The sequence below is a fragment of the Vanessa cardui genome, chromosome 7 (genome assembly GCF_905220365.1).
Source record: "Vanessa cardui chromosome 7, ilVanCard2.1, whole genome shotgun sequence".
Classification (NCBI taxonomy): Eukaryota; Metazoa; Arthropoda; class Insecta; order Lepidoptera; family Nymphalidae; genus Vanessa; species Vanessa cardui.
This window is the reverse complement of record NC_061129.1, coordinates 9,414,889-9,432,587: the sequence shown is the minus strand read 5'-3', so window position 1 is coordinate 9,432,587 and position 17,699 is coordinate 9,414,889. Positions and strand designations below refer to the sequence as shown.

General features: G+C 31.6%; 1 protein-coding gene across 1 annotated transcript; it reads right to left on the bottom strand.

The window, feature by feature from the left end:
• Positions 1–543: 543 nt before the first annotated feature.
• On the bottom strand, positions 544–15,702 carry LOC124531332 (probable nuclear hormone receptor HR38). Its single transcript, XM_047105855.1, has 4 exons — positions 15,289–15,702; positions 4,752–4,828; positions 3,080–4,508; positions 544–2,795 (listed from the first exon to the last, which is right to left on the bottom strand). Exons 1-4 carry the CDS (start codon positions 15,350–15,352, stop codon positions 2,536–2,538), a joined length of 1,830 nt encoding a protein of 609 aa, XP_046961811.1. The 5' UTR covers positions 15,353–15,702; the 3' UTR covers positions 544–2,535.
• Between the last annotated feature and the right edge of the window lie 1,997 nt (positions 15,703–17,699).

Sequence of the window (17,699 nt, the reverse complement as noted above, 5' to 3'; positions counted from 1 at the left end):
AATAGTTGGGTTAGGTAGTACATCTTGATATTTATGTGTAAATCAATGTTTCTTTGAACTGTTATTTATTAAATCGTAATTCAACGTTTATCCCATGGAAAGACAACATGTTTAAAAAATGCCGTTCCTTTAATCAATTTTGCATAAACTGTAGAAACTTGCGACACACGATTATTAAAAAAATAAAATAAAATGTAATTACTCATTCATAGCACAAAATTTATGATATATTTTTTTATTGAAAGATAGGGAAAACCTCGGTTACGTAAAAAAATACTTTTACTGTTCTAATTTTGCCACCCCAGAAAAATTTCTGCTCTGGCCTTAAATCCAGCGCTGCATATAGGACAGATATATAAATGAAATATGCAGTGCATTGCAGAATGTTAGACTTCGTTAGTTGATAATTATATGAAAAAGCACTCATATTGTATAATTTAGAGTAAAACTTTTAGCTTTACAGTATAAAAAACGAATAGGTACATGAAAATAAAAAAACAAGTTTTAAATAACGCTTACGCGTTAATATAATTGTGACGAAATATTTACAAAGAAAAAGTATAACATATAACAAAAGCACATCAATTTATATCGAGACAAAAGAAATGCAATTGAAATCGGAAGTTTATTGAATGCTTACAATATTTAGAAATGTAAGACTAAATGATCTATGTTTATTTCAAAATAATTAATTACTTTGTTAATTCAGAGCTTACCTACTTTATGACATGGATGCAAATGAACAATTAGTTATTACATTTTTATGATTTACTTTTAAAAATATTAGTGAAACAACAATTTCATATTTATGCCATGAATCTAAATAAAATAATAAATGACTTTCGGAATGTATTTCAAAAGTTTATAAAGTTTTATATAATCTGTATTTTATATCTTATAGTATTACCTTTTTTTATGATATGCACCATATAAATACTTATTGCTAGTTTTGTATATGTTTTGTAATGATATGAAAGCACAACCAAGTTTTTCGCAAAAGCTAGGAAAGGTCGTGTGACACGTTTTCATATAGCAAATTTGAACAAATGTTATATATTTAAATATATTATGTCTTTCTTTAATATAAGTAGGTAGGCATCTGATTCGTACAGTTTGATTATGATGTGTTTAACAGTAATGGCGCCACAATATTTTATGAAAGAAAAAAGTTAATTATTCTTATAAATCTATAAAATTAACTAATACATATAAAGGAGCATTGATTTTCGAGCAAAAAGTTCAGCATATGCATTGTTTACAAGATATATATAAGTACAAAATAATATAGTATAAAATTATCACGCATTCTTTTTTATCCTAACAACGTTAAACCTACGACTTACTATTCCCTTTCGTACAAAATGTTTATAATAATTTTAAATCTTTTATTTATTTATAATGTCTTTATTTTAGTTTCTTTAAATTATAATGTATAACTTTGTTATAGCATTGAATTGAATTTTGTAAATAAATGATTTTCTGACGCTATAATTAATATAGAGGATTTTTTCAATATTTTGAAATTGTTTTTGGATTATAAGTACCTTTATATAAAAACACTATATTCAGCATGTTATTGGTCGAATTAGCATTTATGCGTATCAAAAAAAACATTTTTAATTGCCTACATGCACACCAAGTAGCATTCTAAATAAGTACATTGATATGTTTAGGGTAACTAGCTCTACAGTTTTACTTTTAAAAGTATCAATTATACCAGGGAATTTATTAGCTACATATCTAAGAAGGTACTCTTTAAGACACGTTGGAGTTGAGAGTCTATAATAGAAATGCTGAACTTTTTCTCTTACTTTATATGTATATTTTTATTTTAACAATTCACATTAACATTCTATGAAATAGTTATAAAATAATTTAAACCTAAAAGGTAACTGCCATCTGCGGTCTGGTCCGACACTACCCTTCGCGTAATATACGCACGGAGCGGGAGCGCCGAGCGCGGTCAGCGAGACTTTCAAATCCTCATTTCTTTCATTCACACCACACTTATTTAGATATCAACAAATACCTTAATTATTCATAAATTTTCTATAAAATTCGGTGTTTACGAGCCAAATTTTTAACATTTGTAAGTCTTGTGACTAGATTTTTCTTATTTAATAATACACAAGTAAATAACGTAGGAATATTTGTACGACGAGATGCCATTGATTACGAACGGTAACTTAAATGCAGACTACTAAATAGATACCTTTATAAGATAAAACGGAATCACACACAAATATACATTTATAATAAATTAAGCTTAACTATAAGTGCCCAATATATTAGGACTTACGCGGTAAGATTATTTTTCTTACTTAAAATTAATTAATAATATTATTCATAATTTCATACAACAAGCATAAACCGATTCCGTGGAGATCGTGTCCTGTAGAGTTCTACTAGTCTCTAGAAAAATATTTTTAATCTAAGTAAACACTTATAAAAATAATGGAGTCGGCTCTAGAAGAGAATGCGTAGAAGGCGGGAGTGGTCCTCAGGATGTCATAGCAGGGAAAGCGTGCGAGGCGCCTAGAACGGCAGGCTGGCGCGGAACATATTCTCAATAAGTGGCGGCGCTGGCACTAAGTCCTCTAATTTCAGATAAAAGATGCGCTGAAGACCTTGTACGGAAAGTGATCGCAACTCGGGCAGAGCTCCAAGGACACGACTGAAGTGCGGGGCGCCGGCTGCGTTCGTGTTTCCGCCGCCTGGCATATGGGCACGCAGACATCCGATTATCTTCATCTGAAGCTGCTCAACCCGATGAGGCTCCTTTAAGCCATGTCTCTCTGATGAACAAAATTAATTACGTGGATTACTTCATTTTTACAAAAATAAAATTCCTTGCAAATTAAAAAAAATAAATAATTATCTATCCTCATTAATATTTTTGAACTAATAAGAATAGTAGGTAATATTTTTTGGTTATTGTCATCACATAAGCAAACACTCAGTGCTTTGTATAGAACAGTATATAATTAATTAATAAGCAAGTAAAGAATGCATATGTTAATAAGTACAATATATATATTTTGGTATAGATAAATCTAAATTAATAATGCTTGATACATACCTGTTATTAAAGTTAGTGCACACAGACAGGCGAAGGTAGAAATATCGATATCCATCGAATGCAGGGTGTTACTAAAATCAAGCACAGCGTGCAACCAGTCTCCAAAAGATCGCTGACATTGTCTCTTATCAAGAACCAGTCCATTGCAGAAAGTTAGCTTCGTGTCTTCAGGACGAGTGCGGAATGCAAGGCGTAACACAAATAACTCAAGTCGTGCCGAAGCAAATAACTGTTCACGGTCCTCGGGACATAGATCTGCATATCCAGGTACTTTCTCAGCAAAAACTTTAATCATATCAATAGACGTAGTCAGTATCGAGTAAAATTGTTGAATAACTTCCAAATCTGAAATAGGAGGTTCCATAGGATTGGGTTCCCTATATTGTGAATAATCAAGATTGGCAAAATCAGGAGACGTATCAACATGGGCTCTGACTAGGGCAGTTATTAAAGAAATTGGCGGACTTGGAGGAGATTCCTGCGGGCATTTCGGCTTAGATGGCAATCTACCTCGTCTTCCTTTTAATGAATCAGTTCTGACTACTTCTTTAACCATACCCACAGCGAGACACTTTTGAAATCTGCAGAATTGACATCGGTTTCTTCTTCTTTTATCAACTGGACAAGATTTTTCAGCTAAGCAAACATACTTAGAACCTTTTTGTACAGTTCTTTTAAAAAATCCTTTACACCCTTCACAAGTTCTTACGCCGTAATGTTGACATGCAGCCGTATCTCCACAAACGGCACAGAGTTGACTTGGTGAGGGTGGCGCGGCTCGTGACGCGGTATTCTCTTGTGGCGGGCCGCCAGGTGAACTAGAGGCAGAGCTTGGTGCCGAAGCTTGCATACAGTGCACTCTGCTGCCATGTAGCTTAGGACTTTCGTTAGAACTACTAGATTCTGATCTTTGAACGGGTAACGATGACCTTCGTTGCCTATTTTGGTCAGTGGTAATGTGCAAATCCACCGAGCTTGGAAAAGGTGGCAATGAATAAGAATCTTGAGTATTCGTAACTCCACCAGTATCAAATGTTGGAGAGCACGGCTGAGCCTGTGCGTAGTAAGGTGATGGTACATATGGTAAAGGGGGTTGATGATATTGATATAGCAACTGAGTTGACGCATGCCCTTGGTGGGAATATGCGCTAACATTGTAGCAATCTTCATCCATTTTTAATCCAAATTCCGCCATTTCTTGTTTCGGGTAGCGAACTGAATACGTTTCTTCAAAACTGGGTAAGGCTGGTCCGAGCGTAGGTGACGGAGTTTCACTCACTGGAGTTGTTCGTTGAGATTTAACTTCAGGTGGAATAGGTGCATGAAATTCGACGTCGGGAAATGGATCTAAGTTTTCTTCTAAAATTTCAGAAGAGTCTTCTTGGTATTGCGGTGACAGTAAATCAGTGAAGGACGAACCGTAGTTGCTCTGTAATGGAAAAAAAACGATGTATAAGGCGTTACACTTACGGTAGGCGGAACAATACAGGGGCGGTCACGACGCACCAATGGCGTGCAATTTGAATCAATCGTTTCACAATGATTCTTTAATGGTGACACCGCCTATTTCAAGTGCAGGTGTTCTAATCAGGGGCATCCTTCGTAAATATATTAAAGCACTGATATTGTTTACTTTTTGATAAATCAATTATATAAAAATATTCAAACTTACGTGTGTTTGCAGCAGTAGCATGCTGGAGGAGTTTGTCGTGAAAGCGCTTGGCGAGCGCGGCTCAATGGCGCTCGGCCCTATAAAAAAAAAGATTTATTAGTTTTTTTACATTACAATACGTATTTATTTTATAATGAAATTAAATTACATAGATGTTTGTTTTATCAACATGAGGTGCCTACGTAATCTGAACTACAAGAGCAACAACTAAAGAGGGTTGATTGTAAATGCCGCCGAAGGCGTATGGTCAGCGTGTTGACGGCACCGGACTTTGAACTATCACGCTATACAAGCCATGCATGATTTATATTTACCCTCGGCGAACATACTTTGATTCCGACTTAAACACAGGCACACGTAATTGTCAAATCGATAACTTCTGCGGGATTGAATTGATGACTGAACGCTACCCTTCTACGATTAGCAATGGCGACGAAAAAGAAAGGTCTCCTAATTTATACAGCAGTTTTGTCAGCCCAATATTGCCTGTTTGAATACATTGTGTCACGGTGCTTGATTCGCCACGCCCCGAAAATTGAATCCTATGTATACACCTCAACCATGTCTATTGCAAGCGTTACAACAATTCTCTAAGTCGTACTTTAATTTCAACCGTAGAATAACAAATTTAGGATACAAAGTTACATAGCATCACTGCTAGCAAGTTTTTGGGGCGAAAAGGCGATAGATCCCTTGGGAGGTTATGAAATCACTGGCATTTGCAGTTTCTATTATGTTAAGAACCATTAATTTCAGTCTTATTAAGTTATAGACAAAACGCTAAATCTTTTGTTATTATTATTTTTATCGTTCTACAAACAATATTAATAAAGCAATATTTTTTATCAATCATTGACACGTACGTATAAAGGCAAAAACTCAAGCTAGTTTTTTTTAACAAACTTGAATCCACAAAGATTTATTCACATGCACTAAGGTTTGAAAAACAATCTCTACGTTTATGTTTCGATATTTTGTTTTGTTAACAATGTATTTTGGTTTTTATTAATACGATAAATATTCGATAACAACCTTAGACAATTTTTAAATCATTTTTTTTTAATTGTATTAAGAAGCATTCATTTTCAAAGTTTTGTGGGAAATTCTATGCTATATTTATAATTTTAAACGTTGGATGAATTTATCATTTGATATTCCCGTCACGTTATTTCCTAGTCTCGTCTAGTTAATTGTAATTCTTTATCCATTTAGTTACAGTTTGTGTTGTTTTTATAATGCAAAGCATTTGTTGAAGTGATTCATATTAAAGTATTTTAATATCTAAATACAGTTTTAAAATACACTTGTTCAAACCCGCTCTAAGTATTTGGCTTAAACTGTTAGATGATATCACGACACGAAGTCTAATTTACCGTAGTTTCGTCTTGTAATGAATGTGGATCAATTTAAAATATCGCCAAAAGTACTTATATTTAAGTACTTTTCCAAATTAAAGTTAAATGTAAATGTCCAACAATCGGACGAAGGCTTGGAAAACAGAAGGTTTGGAACTTATTCCATACAATGTGCCATTGTTGGTGGATAAAAACGAGCGGTTTTTTTTAAATCAAATATAAGCAGGTTTCATCACGATATTCTGCCTGAAAGTCTAACTAGAGACGAATAAACACTTAAAAAGTAAATGGTGCTTTACTCGGACTTTAATTTCATATGTAATATTTTTAAGTTTATCAATAATAAATGTGACGTCATTATTTCAAGTCACTTCTTAGTTCTTACATATCCAACATCAACTTAATTTTAAACGGATTATGAAAAAAAAACATTAAATTATATAATTAACTTGAAAGAAAGAATGGAAAGCAAATTCTTATTAACACAAATCATAAGTAAATGACTTACCAATTTACTTATGTTACACTAATTTATGTTTATTTCTTTGAGGAAATTGTATCTATAAGGTTTTCGTTCATTAATATTAAAATCGATAAGTATTTTAATTTCATGGCAAAATAATATTATTGTTATATATTTTTAAATTATTTGATCACGTTGCAGAATGTTTGTAAAATTTCATTCATATTTTGTTAAAGAAAAGTAAAGGTAATTATATTAAAATACGCTTTGCTTAAATAATTAATTAATTAGAAAATATGTTTTATTAAGCGAATGAGTGTATGTACTTATGTGCATATAAATGTGTGCGTATGAATATGTTGGTTTTCTATTCTCAAATCAGCTCATAACCTTAATAATAAAAACAAACCTTATTTTAACTGAGAGAACCGGACTAGATACGTGTTTATAACGTGCAATATATTTATTTTACTGACTTAATTATATATTAATATTATTATTATTTAATATTAAAGATAATGAAATAAACAAGTTCAAACGTGTAGACGTTTTTTATAAAAACCTTTTTGTTATCCATTTTTAAATTTGTTTCTATTTTTGAATTTAATAAATCAAATTATTTCCGCAGTCCCTCTATCGATAAAATTATTAATAATAAAAACTACTTCTTTGGGAATGAGATAAAAATAACGATCCTCACTTAGACTTAAAGCAGCAATGGAACATTAATACAAAAAGCTCTTTTCAATCTTTTGATTGACATTAAGTTGTATTCTTTGAATAACTGAGTTTACTCATTTTTAAAGTAAAAAAATAATATTTCGCTCGCTCGCATCCTATTTATTTAGGGTAACACGTAACACTATGTAAGCTGAATGGAAATAACCTGACGGTCTGACTCACGTTGAGAGTGCTCTTGGTAGTGGGTTTCGAAGCCACCATATGTGTGATTATGGACGTGTTGGAAAAACTATATGGATGGCAAAAAAATTGTTTGTTATTACGACACTTATGTTTTGAAATGAAGTGGATCTAGTCTATTCTGCCGGACACATACCGAATAATATTTTTTTAAGATGTAAACTTAAAGTAACTTTAAAGTTAGAAACACGCAATATTTTTTTTAAATAAGTAATGTAATTGGTTAATTGCAGTATACTTTGTACGTTCTGACCGTGTTGCCTTTGGTCACGTCCACTGAGGTTATTTATTTCATGTGTATAGAATATTATACAAGTAACGATAAATATTTTTGAATGTATAAAAAAACGTGTGACACAATCATCTTTAGTGGTTTTATTACTTTGATTATTGATTTGCTAAATATAAAATTTAAAGAAGAAAACTATTCAAACCACTTTTGAATCATTAATTACAATATTGGTAATAAAAATTGACGGAAAATTATTTAAAATCCTGCAAGTTTGAATCGATCGATCTGATTATCTTAAAATTCTCAATACATTAACATAATAATTATATTACCCGCGTGGGGACAAAATAGTATGAGTTCCTAATATCTTTGCGTATCCATGACTGATCTACTATTATTTATTAATTAATAAATCAGTTGTAATATCATATATACGCGTATATTATGTGAAGCTTTTTTTTTCTAAAACTAATAATTTTTCATATTTTAAGATTACATATTGGTATAATTTGATCTAAGACGAGCAATTTTATTTAACCTGCTCATACACACTTGCAGTGCAAGAAATACAAATATAAACCCCGCCTTACACCGCCAGGGCACTGCTAACCATGGTGTCATTGGCAAACATTGGCTCACTCACTATTTAAATCGGAAAACAATATATTTCTTGAAAAACATTTATCAGATTTATTTTGTTTGTTTATAAATTAAGCGCTGCTCAGTTGTAACTTGTATGTGCAAGTATCCTTATAGTAATTTTTTTATTGAATTATTTTAAGAACAGTCGGTTTCGAAAACAAGGCTAGTTCGAACAGTCGACTTGCGATAATAATATTATTATTACCTTGATATTTTTTTTATTTGACGGAATTAATTAATTTCAATAATAAAATAACAGGAAAAAAATCTGCATGCGAACCGATACTAATAAATACCTATATGTATAAATAGTTTAAGCACATTTACGAACTAGTAATTTTTATTCTTGTTTATAAAACCTTATATTTGTCGTTTCAAATATATTTGATTTTATAACAAATAGTAAGCTTGCAACGACATCTATCAATAGAGATGAATTTCGTTATTTGAGGGAGCGAGGCGTTTGCTTGGAAAAGGTTCGTAGGGCGCTTAGTCGCGGCATAGTCGTACAAGTTTTCAATAGGTGGCTCTGCTAACAAAAAAATATTATAGGGGGAAGAACCTATTAGTGACAAACAACGTGTTTCCGTATTTTACAGCATTAATGAGCAATAAAAAAGTGTTACTCTACCAGTGATGATGAATTTGGTGTTAAAAAAATTCTTTGGATAACGTTTTCAAGGCAAACGGCTTAACATAAATATTAGCATGTAATACAAAATGTTCCAATTCAGAGAAATCTATTTAGAGTGCCTCTTGAGGATACTGTTTTTTTTTTATTACAATTATTGAAGAAGATTACTTTTACCTCTTGTACTATATTATACTAAAAAATGATGCATCTTCTATAGTACCCAAATAATAAAAAATAAAAATAAAGATTGAAACAAACACAACACATGGGTAAAGATTGAAATTCACGTATTAATCCTTATAGTTTTAAGATAAATATACAATAAAACTGTGAATATAGTGCGGATTTGATGAATTCATTTTGGAACTCTATGTAGAGCTTTATAAATTTGCACGAACGATTAGTTCAATTGCTTATTATATTTTATTGTTTTTTAAAATAAATAATGAATATATGATTTTTTTATGTGCTGAAAAATGTATTTTGGTGATGAAAAAACTTATTTCTCGATAATATTGGCATTAAATAAAAATAACCTTTAGTATTGTATATAGCGTATTCAATCAATACTTTGTAAAGAGACAATATAGCTTCTCAATCTGCAAAACCTTATGCTTTATAATATATAAGTTACGTGTTTGGGCGGTCGATCTCACAGCTGGTAAGGGAGATGCGGACGGTGGCGCGCGTCGCGTGACGTCATAGCGACGCTACATAGATGTATAGCGTCTCGTTCCCGACAGCTGAATATTGTGAAAGCGACTGTATACGTCACTGAGGACATTAAAACATCGTAAAATTTTCATGAAACACCTACTACATCAATCTCTTATTGCATTTCACTCTTGCGGCTAATTTATATATGTATTTGCAACGGATTATGTACACTATATATATTTATTGCTGATTAGTTAATACTTACATTTTGCTAATCATGTGAAATGAAAGTTTCATTTGATTAATAAAATTTTATGGTCATAGAGATTTAAATAAATATTGAGACATTTTAAAAAAATACTACTTCAATGATTTTATTTCGACATTCTGTAATACCGATATACCTACATGAAAATTTGATTATAATATTGGAATATATAAAATATATTTTGGAATTCAGTTTGTTTACTGGATATTTGCTTCTACAAAAAGTAATAGATGTTTTTAAGAATAAAAAAAATTAGTTAAAAAAACAAAATGTCCTAGATGACGCACACACACATCTAGAAAATGTTTTTTTCTGTTATACTTTGCAATCTACAGATTTAATCTATAATTAGATTGTACTCATTGTACAGATATTTTATAATATTAAGATTTAGTTATAATAATTGTAAAATAAAACCTGTTTCGAGCCGGTCAAATTATCAATATGTTGTCGCAAAATTATACCATTTTGTATTTAAGGCGCCACTTAATACTTAACTATGTATTATGTTTTATGTATATAAGATTATAAATAGTTGTAAGTGGTACAACATGTAATTTTTAATTAACAAACACTATTTTAAATGAAATTTTATTCATATTTTCTTTATCTGATTGATTTTTATATACAGATAATACATACATTAATTGATATTTTTGTAAAGATCTGTCAAATATGGTAATTCTAACTAGTTCTAGTTAAAATTAGTCGAATTGTGAAATTTTAGAAATATATTTTATTTACTTTTAGTAGAAATTTTAATTTCCACACACTAAAATTGATTTATGTTCAGTGATAGTCTTGGAATTTTATAATGCAGTTATGACGCTATACGAGCCTACGAAATCAATATTACTACTACTATAATAATATACATGCATATAAACGTACAGACGAAATTGTCTGAACTTTAGTCCATAGTATATATTGAATGAGGTTTTTTACGTATGCCTTTAAAGCTTTACATGTACGGAACTTACTTGTAGCTTAAAGCGCCCGTAAAAGTAAAACCGTAAGTAATCTAGTAGTTATAAACTTCTGAACAAATGTTGCTAGCACAATTAATTTAATAATAAATATGTTAAATCAATTTTACGTTTCTATTCAATAACATAAATTTTGATAAACAAATTAGTATAAATGATTTATTGTATCATCTATAAGGTTAACTGTTATAAAATCAATTACAAAATATTGCATATAATAAAAATAATGTACAAATATTTAATAAAACGTTAAAAATAATTTATCAAGTTGTATTAATAACGACCTTGATGTCGGACTGGCCGCCGCTACGAGTGGATATTTAAGAACATTATAAGATTGTAGAAGAATAAATTTGAATTTATTTATGTGTCTAATCATCTAAGAACGTGATAAGGGGGAACTCGTTTTATATAATTTCTTGACTTTATTCTAAAATCGAATAAAACATTGATACGCATGTCTGTTCTACATAGAAACGAGTCATTAGGTAATGATTAGTGTAATCTCGTGAATGGTAGAAATAATACCATTCAACTTTTAATAATTTATGTGTAATACCTTCTTTTTATAGATTGTATAAATGCATGAAAGGAGTTTATCATCTTTGTCTCATATTGCCTTTATCGCCAAAGTTATATTTTTTAAATAAATATAATAAAAAATATTTTACTACTTTAACTTACTGTTAGTGTGCTATTAAAACACATATGTATAGTAATTTTGGAATACCAATTAATAGTAACGAATTTAGTAAAGTAGATGTAAGATTGAAAATCGTCGTCAAAAAGCTCAGTGGTTACCTACTCTTTGTTTTAATTAATGTCAATCCAGTCAAATTTTACTCCATCAATAAAAAATATAAATTACAGTGTTGTTCAGGCTCAAAAATATTGTAATATAATTTTTTATTTTTTTTTGGTTTAGCCCATAGTCATAGCAATGTGTTAATTGACGACAATTTAAAACTATGAAATAATATTTCGAAAACTTATATCATGAATATTTTTGCTAGTTATATCCATTTAATTTGAAGTAAAGAGAGATAGGGGTGGATATTTATTCGCTACATTTATTATATAATTTTGTATTAATGCGAGTTTACTGATAAAAAACTTATATTTCATACTCGTGTAACGTTTAACTGAATACTCGAAATACACAAACTTTTATATCTATTGAATTTTTGAGTTCTTTGAGATTTTTGTAGCATTTCAGGTAGTATTCATGTAAGATTTTTTCAAACATGGATTTGATGAGTATTTAAAACATTATTAATTTAAAAAAAAATATCTAGAGTAGTGGTTACAAATACGTCTACGTTACCGTAGTATGGATGTCTAGCAAACTGTTGTAATAAGAAGTAACAAGTTTAAGGAAGTCGGTAGCCGGTAAGCAAGGGCGTCCTTGAAACGGGGCGCGGGTCGATGCGTGACGTAACGCCGCTCGTGACGTCACGGGCGGTGCTCGATGCGGAGGCCGGGGCCGAGGGCCCGCGCCTCAACACCCCTCACTGCTGCTTTTCCACACCACCCGTGTATTTTTAGATACTGTGACGTTATTCCGCCACAAAAAGCGATAGAGCAAGACTAAAAGTGTGGCTAAAAATACGCTGTAAATTAGCGCAAAGCTAAATAAAAAATATTTATCTATAACTCTTTTTTTTCCTCAATTTTGTTTTTTTTTTTCGTTACATACATACTTTAATATTGTATAAATGAGTGCTATTGAATTTTCCCCTGAAGAATTTTCAACTTTTAATGTCAGTTAAATATATTTTATATCCCTGAATTTGTGAAAGTATAACAGATATCAAACCTAGAGGTAATATGACTTTACATCTTATAGACGATTTTAAGATATGTTTAATAAATTGCACCAATGACATATTGTTTTGCATTATTAATGCATCTGACTGGATTGAAATATTTCTTGGATATTTTATAGACATTGAAAAATATTTGTTGATGTAGTAAAATTAATTAAAAGTCATTTTTTTATTATGACTGATAGTTCGATTTCCCGCAAAACAGCGGGTAATCGTATTGTTTATAGAACATGTAAGGACATATTTGCTAAGCAAATTAAAATGTAATACACCTTAATGAGATATAGGCAGATTTTACGTATGTTCTACCGTTATTAAATGTGCTACAAAACTTATTCGGGTGCCATAATTTATACTTGTTAATATTATTAAGGAAATTACTTGATATTAAATTAGTTACATTGATACTAATAATAAGTTTTATTCTTATATTTAACTATATAAGACCTTAACGCGTTTTACAGATTCAATAAATTAAGCCATAAATAGTTTTCCCTGGGGCGGTGTGGGCGTGACGTAAGCGGGAGGGAGACTTTATTGAGCCCTGACGTCATTACAGCTGACGAGTGATAGCGTGCCTTATCACTGTATCCTTACCCCTAATAGAATGCGATAAACGAAATCACTGCTATTCAGCGATATAAATATATATATTATATTTATTTTATATAAAGCCAAAATAGCAATGATACAACCACGTTTGTCACAAAATTTGCATTCCGGCCCCAAATATATTCGTTGGACGGGCATAAATTAGTAATTTATTTTATTTGAATCGGTTTTTTTTTCTTATTTTATAGAACCACTTAATACCTCTGTTAAATCATCTAATATGTAATGCCTTTTATGTCTACCAGTTATCGAGTGATAACAAAAGTGAAAGTGATGTTTTGCCGCGCGGAATCTCTCGGAAACCGGTGTTTGTTTAGTGTTCATAATCGTTTATCACTTAGTCGAACACGAAATAGAGAACGGTAAAAGTACGACAGTATGCGTAGTACATAAGCTTTTTAAACAATGAGATCGTGATGCGATATGATCAAATGAAAATTTGCGGAGGCACATCTTATTGGCAGGTGCAACGTCTGCCGGTTGCGACAACCTATTGGGCAAGTGGAAGGCAACTCGGCTGAGGCCAACGGCTCCAAACCGGAGGCGATCGCGACACAAGCATCCCATATTATACTAACATTACCTAACTTGCCGCGAGCATAACAAAAACAATATTAATTTCGCTATACCACTGAGTTAAAGTTTCATTAAAATGCTTCTTGTCAAGTTAACTATTTGAAAATTACAAAATTTACTTAATATTACACTAAGAAACGATTACGTTAACTTGCTATGGGATTTCGTTAAATTTCAAAACGTACAAAGCAAATAATTACATTGATTATTGTCTAGTATTTATGTTAATTATGTACGAAATTGTAATATTTACTATACGAAGTCATAACATGCTATATATAATGAATACGAATAAAACAAAGGAGCATATGTCTTCTTCCATCATAGTTATATGTTGAAATTTATTTTGTCTCGAATGTTTATCTTTTGTCTATTTGATAACTAGCTTTTTGCATAAGTAAATACGCATTTAATATTTTTTGCAAATGCATATTACGCATTTTGTTTTGTTAATTTATTATGAGGAAATTCGTGTAGGAATATTTAGTCATAATAGTTTGCAAGGATTAAGAATCGAAAACGAAATCGCGATATCTTTTTTAGGTTACAATAATTTTTTTTTCAAACTCAACTATTTAAATGGCTTAAAAAACAATAATAGTGCCGTTGAATTTTAAGGTATATGTAAATTGCTTTTTTCTGATTAATTTAAATGTGCGAAACGTTTTAATTAAAGTTGTTAAAATTTTATCTTCCCGTTAATTAAAATACAACTTTTGTCCTTTAACCGAAAAAGCTTGTTATAAATACGTTATTTTTAAAAGGACGTAAATTATTGTTATGACTATTTAAAAAAAATATCGATGGATATTAGATATTTTTGGCAACTTAAATTTAAGAGTAAATTTTATGTTATCTTATTGGGCTGTAGACAAAATTAGTGCCTGTATTTTAATATAATAAAAAAGTTTCCTTTAATTTTGCTAAGAAATAAAAGTTTAACCATGAAACTGAAAATGTCAAATGAAAATAGTTTAAGAAAATAGAGTTTATAAAATGTTATTAGGTTAATCGAACTTCTCCTTTACTATGGGTTACAAATAGGTTACACACTATAGTTATGGGTCAACGGGTAACGGTGAGCTGAACTGTAAAGGTGCTTTGTTTATATTTAAGTAGGTTTATTATTGATTGATTAAAATGCGCGTAAGTTTCTTAAGTATTGTTCCCAATACCTTAGTGATTAAATTTTTTTGTACGTATAAGTTTTTTCATTCGCAAGTTAAAACTTGCAACGAATAATTAGTTATTACGACAAAATGCATTGTGTACACAAAAATAAAAATAAATAAAATTAGTAAATTAAGGGAGAAAAAATAATTAAAACAGAACTAAATAAAATAAAACAAAATAAAAGGTACATACGTGTGTTAAGGAATTGTCTAAGGCCACAGTGTTGGCTGGAGGGCGTCAGCAACGCACCTCGCATTCTAGCCGATGGCCATCGTCACGACAGTTCCACACAAAGTCTACGCACCCAGAGGCTCTACACAACGAAAGCGAAAATAAACACAGAAATGGAAGGACGCGTATCGTCGTGCGGGCGCTGACCTGGCGCTGGCTTGTCAGGATCCAGAGAAGCGGCGCGCGACTCCAGGGTCAGACCGAGGCACGCGCCAGACAGTCCTAGTTCGCTTAGCAGGATCCTCATGCGGCCGAGCACATTGCACTCACTGCACGCGCACTCACTCACAGTCAGTCGGTAGTAGAGATAGTCGCGAAGGAGCGCGCGGAAGTACGCGCTGGCGGACGGGCGGTGCGATACTGAGGCCGCCGCCGCCGAGGCTGGTGGCTATATCGCGCTGCCTGACGTCACGACTGCGACGTCACAGTAGTGACGTCACTAACGGTACCTCCCACAGCCCGCCCGCCGCCTCGTGCCTCGCCGCCCGCCCGAACCTGCGCTAACGGCATCGCTAGTACGGAGTGGAGCTTTCGTACGCCCGCGCCGCCGCCACTGCTATCGCAGCTACCCGCCACGTTTCGAGGTTCTCGTCTAAAACACTTTTCACGGTCAAATATGTGCCCCATATTTATACTATGGAATTGGCTTTCTTCGTTATAAAATTATTTTTTTTAAATTGTTTTTTATATTACGTAAAGATAAAAAAATTATAGCAAACAAAATGTGTTGTATTTTAATCAAAGCTTTATGTTATAATTTGAATTTTGAACACTTTAAGCAATAAAAATTAATGTGATATCTAACGTTGCACATAGAAACTAAAACCAATTAAAAATCGAAAGTCCATCCTTCGTATATAAAATAATTTAATAGTAAAAGTATTTTTTTCACGAGTTGGTTAGATTATATTATAATAAGTATAAAATTTGCTTAATATATTTTAAGCTACACATGAAGCGAATGTATGTAACTACTATTATAGTTACTATTGTTAAATTTTTCATGAAATGTTTACTTTAATAAAACAAAACGACCTTAAAAGTCAGGTTTCAGAAATAAGTAATTATCGATCGATTCATATATTGTTTAACTAATAATCTTAATACCCCTTTTTAGTAAATGTGTTTTCTGTTTAAAAAAACCTGTTTTAAAATTTTTACTGCTTAACAAAAGTCCCCGAGAGAAATATCGATTAAAAGTTTAGTAACTTATTTCTCCAGCTGTTCCAATGGGAACTCCCATAATTATTTATAATGTGGCAGAATATCATGTGTTACTTGTTCCTTACGATGTTTTCCATCACTCTTAAGTAGAGGATGAATTGTAAAAATGAAAACTCAGTAATGCCTAACATGCTTTTAATTCGCAATCTTCGTTCAGAATTAGTCAATTATATTAATAAACTGAAATTTTAGAAAAATAATTAAAGCGATGGCTTTTTATACTTATGACTGTTACGTATTTCAACAGCGTTTAAAATTAAATTAAAGAAATATTGATGCAGACTACAGTCAACGAAATAAATTTTAAAAGCTCTCTTATCAAAAGCTTAAGTTTACAGTGTTGCTTTGAATAAATGACAAGTAGTTTATTGCTAAGGAAGTAAAAAAAAGCGAAACCGCTGAGAGTGAAATGTTTTAGTGCCTATAAGACCGTTTTGTTTAAAATGAAATACAATACACGCTTTTAGTCGCGGTTTCGCTTTTATAGAATAATTATACCCAATCGTTCGAGAGAAAAATACGATTACTTTTTCATTCCGTTTTAAAAACTGTTTGTGTTAAGTTATATGAAAATTTGACCTTGAAACATAAATGTGAACAAACAAAGTGTCTACCGTAATCATTTAGCAAGGATTCTCTACATACAAAATATATTTTGTCTACATACGTTCGTTTTATTTAAATATGAGGTAAACCACAGCAAAGGAAAGTTTAATTTATAGAAAATGTTACTATAAATTTGTAGCCTAGATATAATTTAAATGATATACGCGCTAGTTTCAAAGCATCGGTAGACAAATGCAGCGGCGAAGACGGTCGCATCCCGCTCTCATTCGCGCTTCCGCATTGATTGCGCCAGTCGTCACAGGATATCTATAGGGCGGCTAGCAGCGCCAGATCGAATGCACTAGTATGCTATTTCAGTTTACTCGCATCACTAGCTGCTCGCCCCAGTTCTCTCCTCTTTTTAAATAGGCATACATCGTTTTGTCTCCCTTATGGAACAGCTTTTAATTTTAAATAATGTTTTCAATATTACATGTATTAAAAGGCGTTTACGCGTTACTCAATATCTATTACTTTTGCTAGTGTCGAATAATAATTTGGTATAAAAATAACATAGTAATAGTATACTTAATTTTATTCAC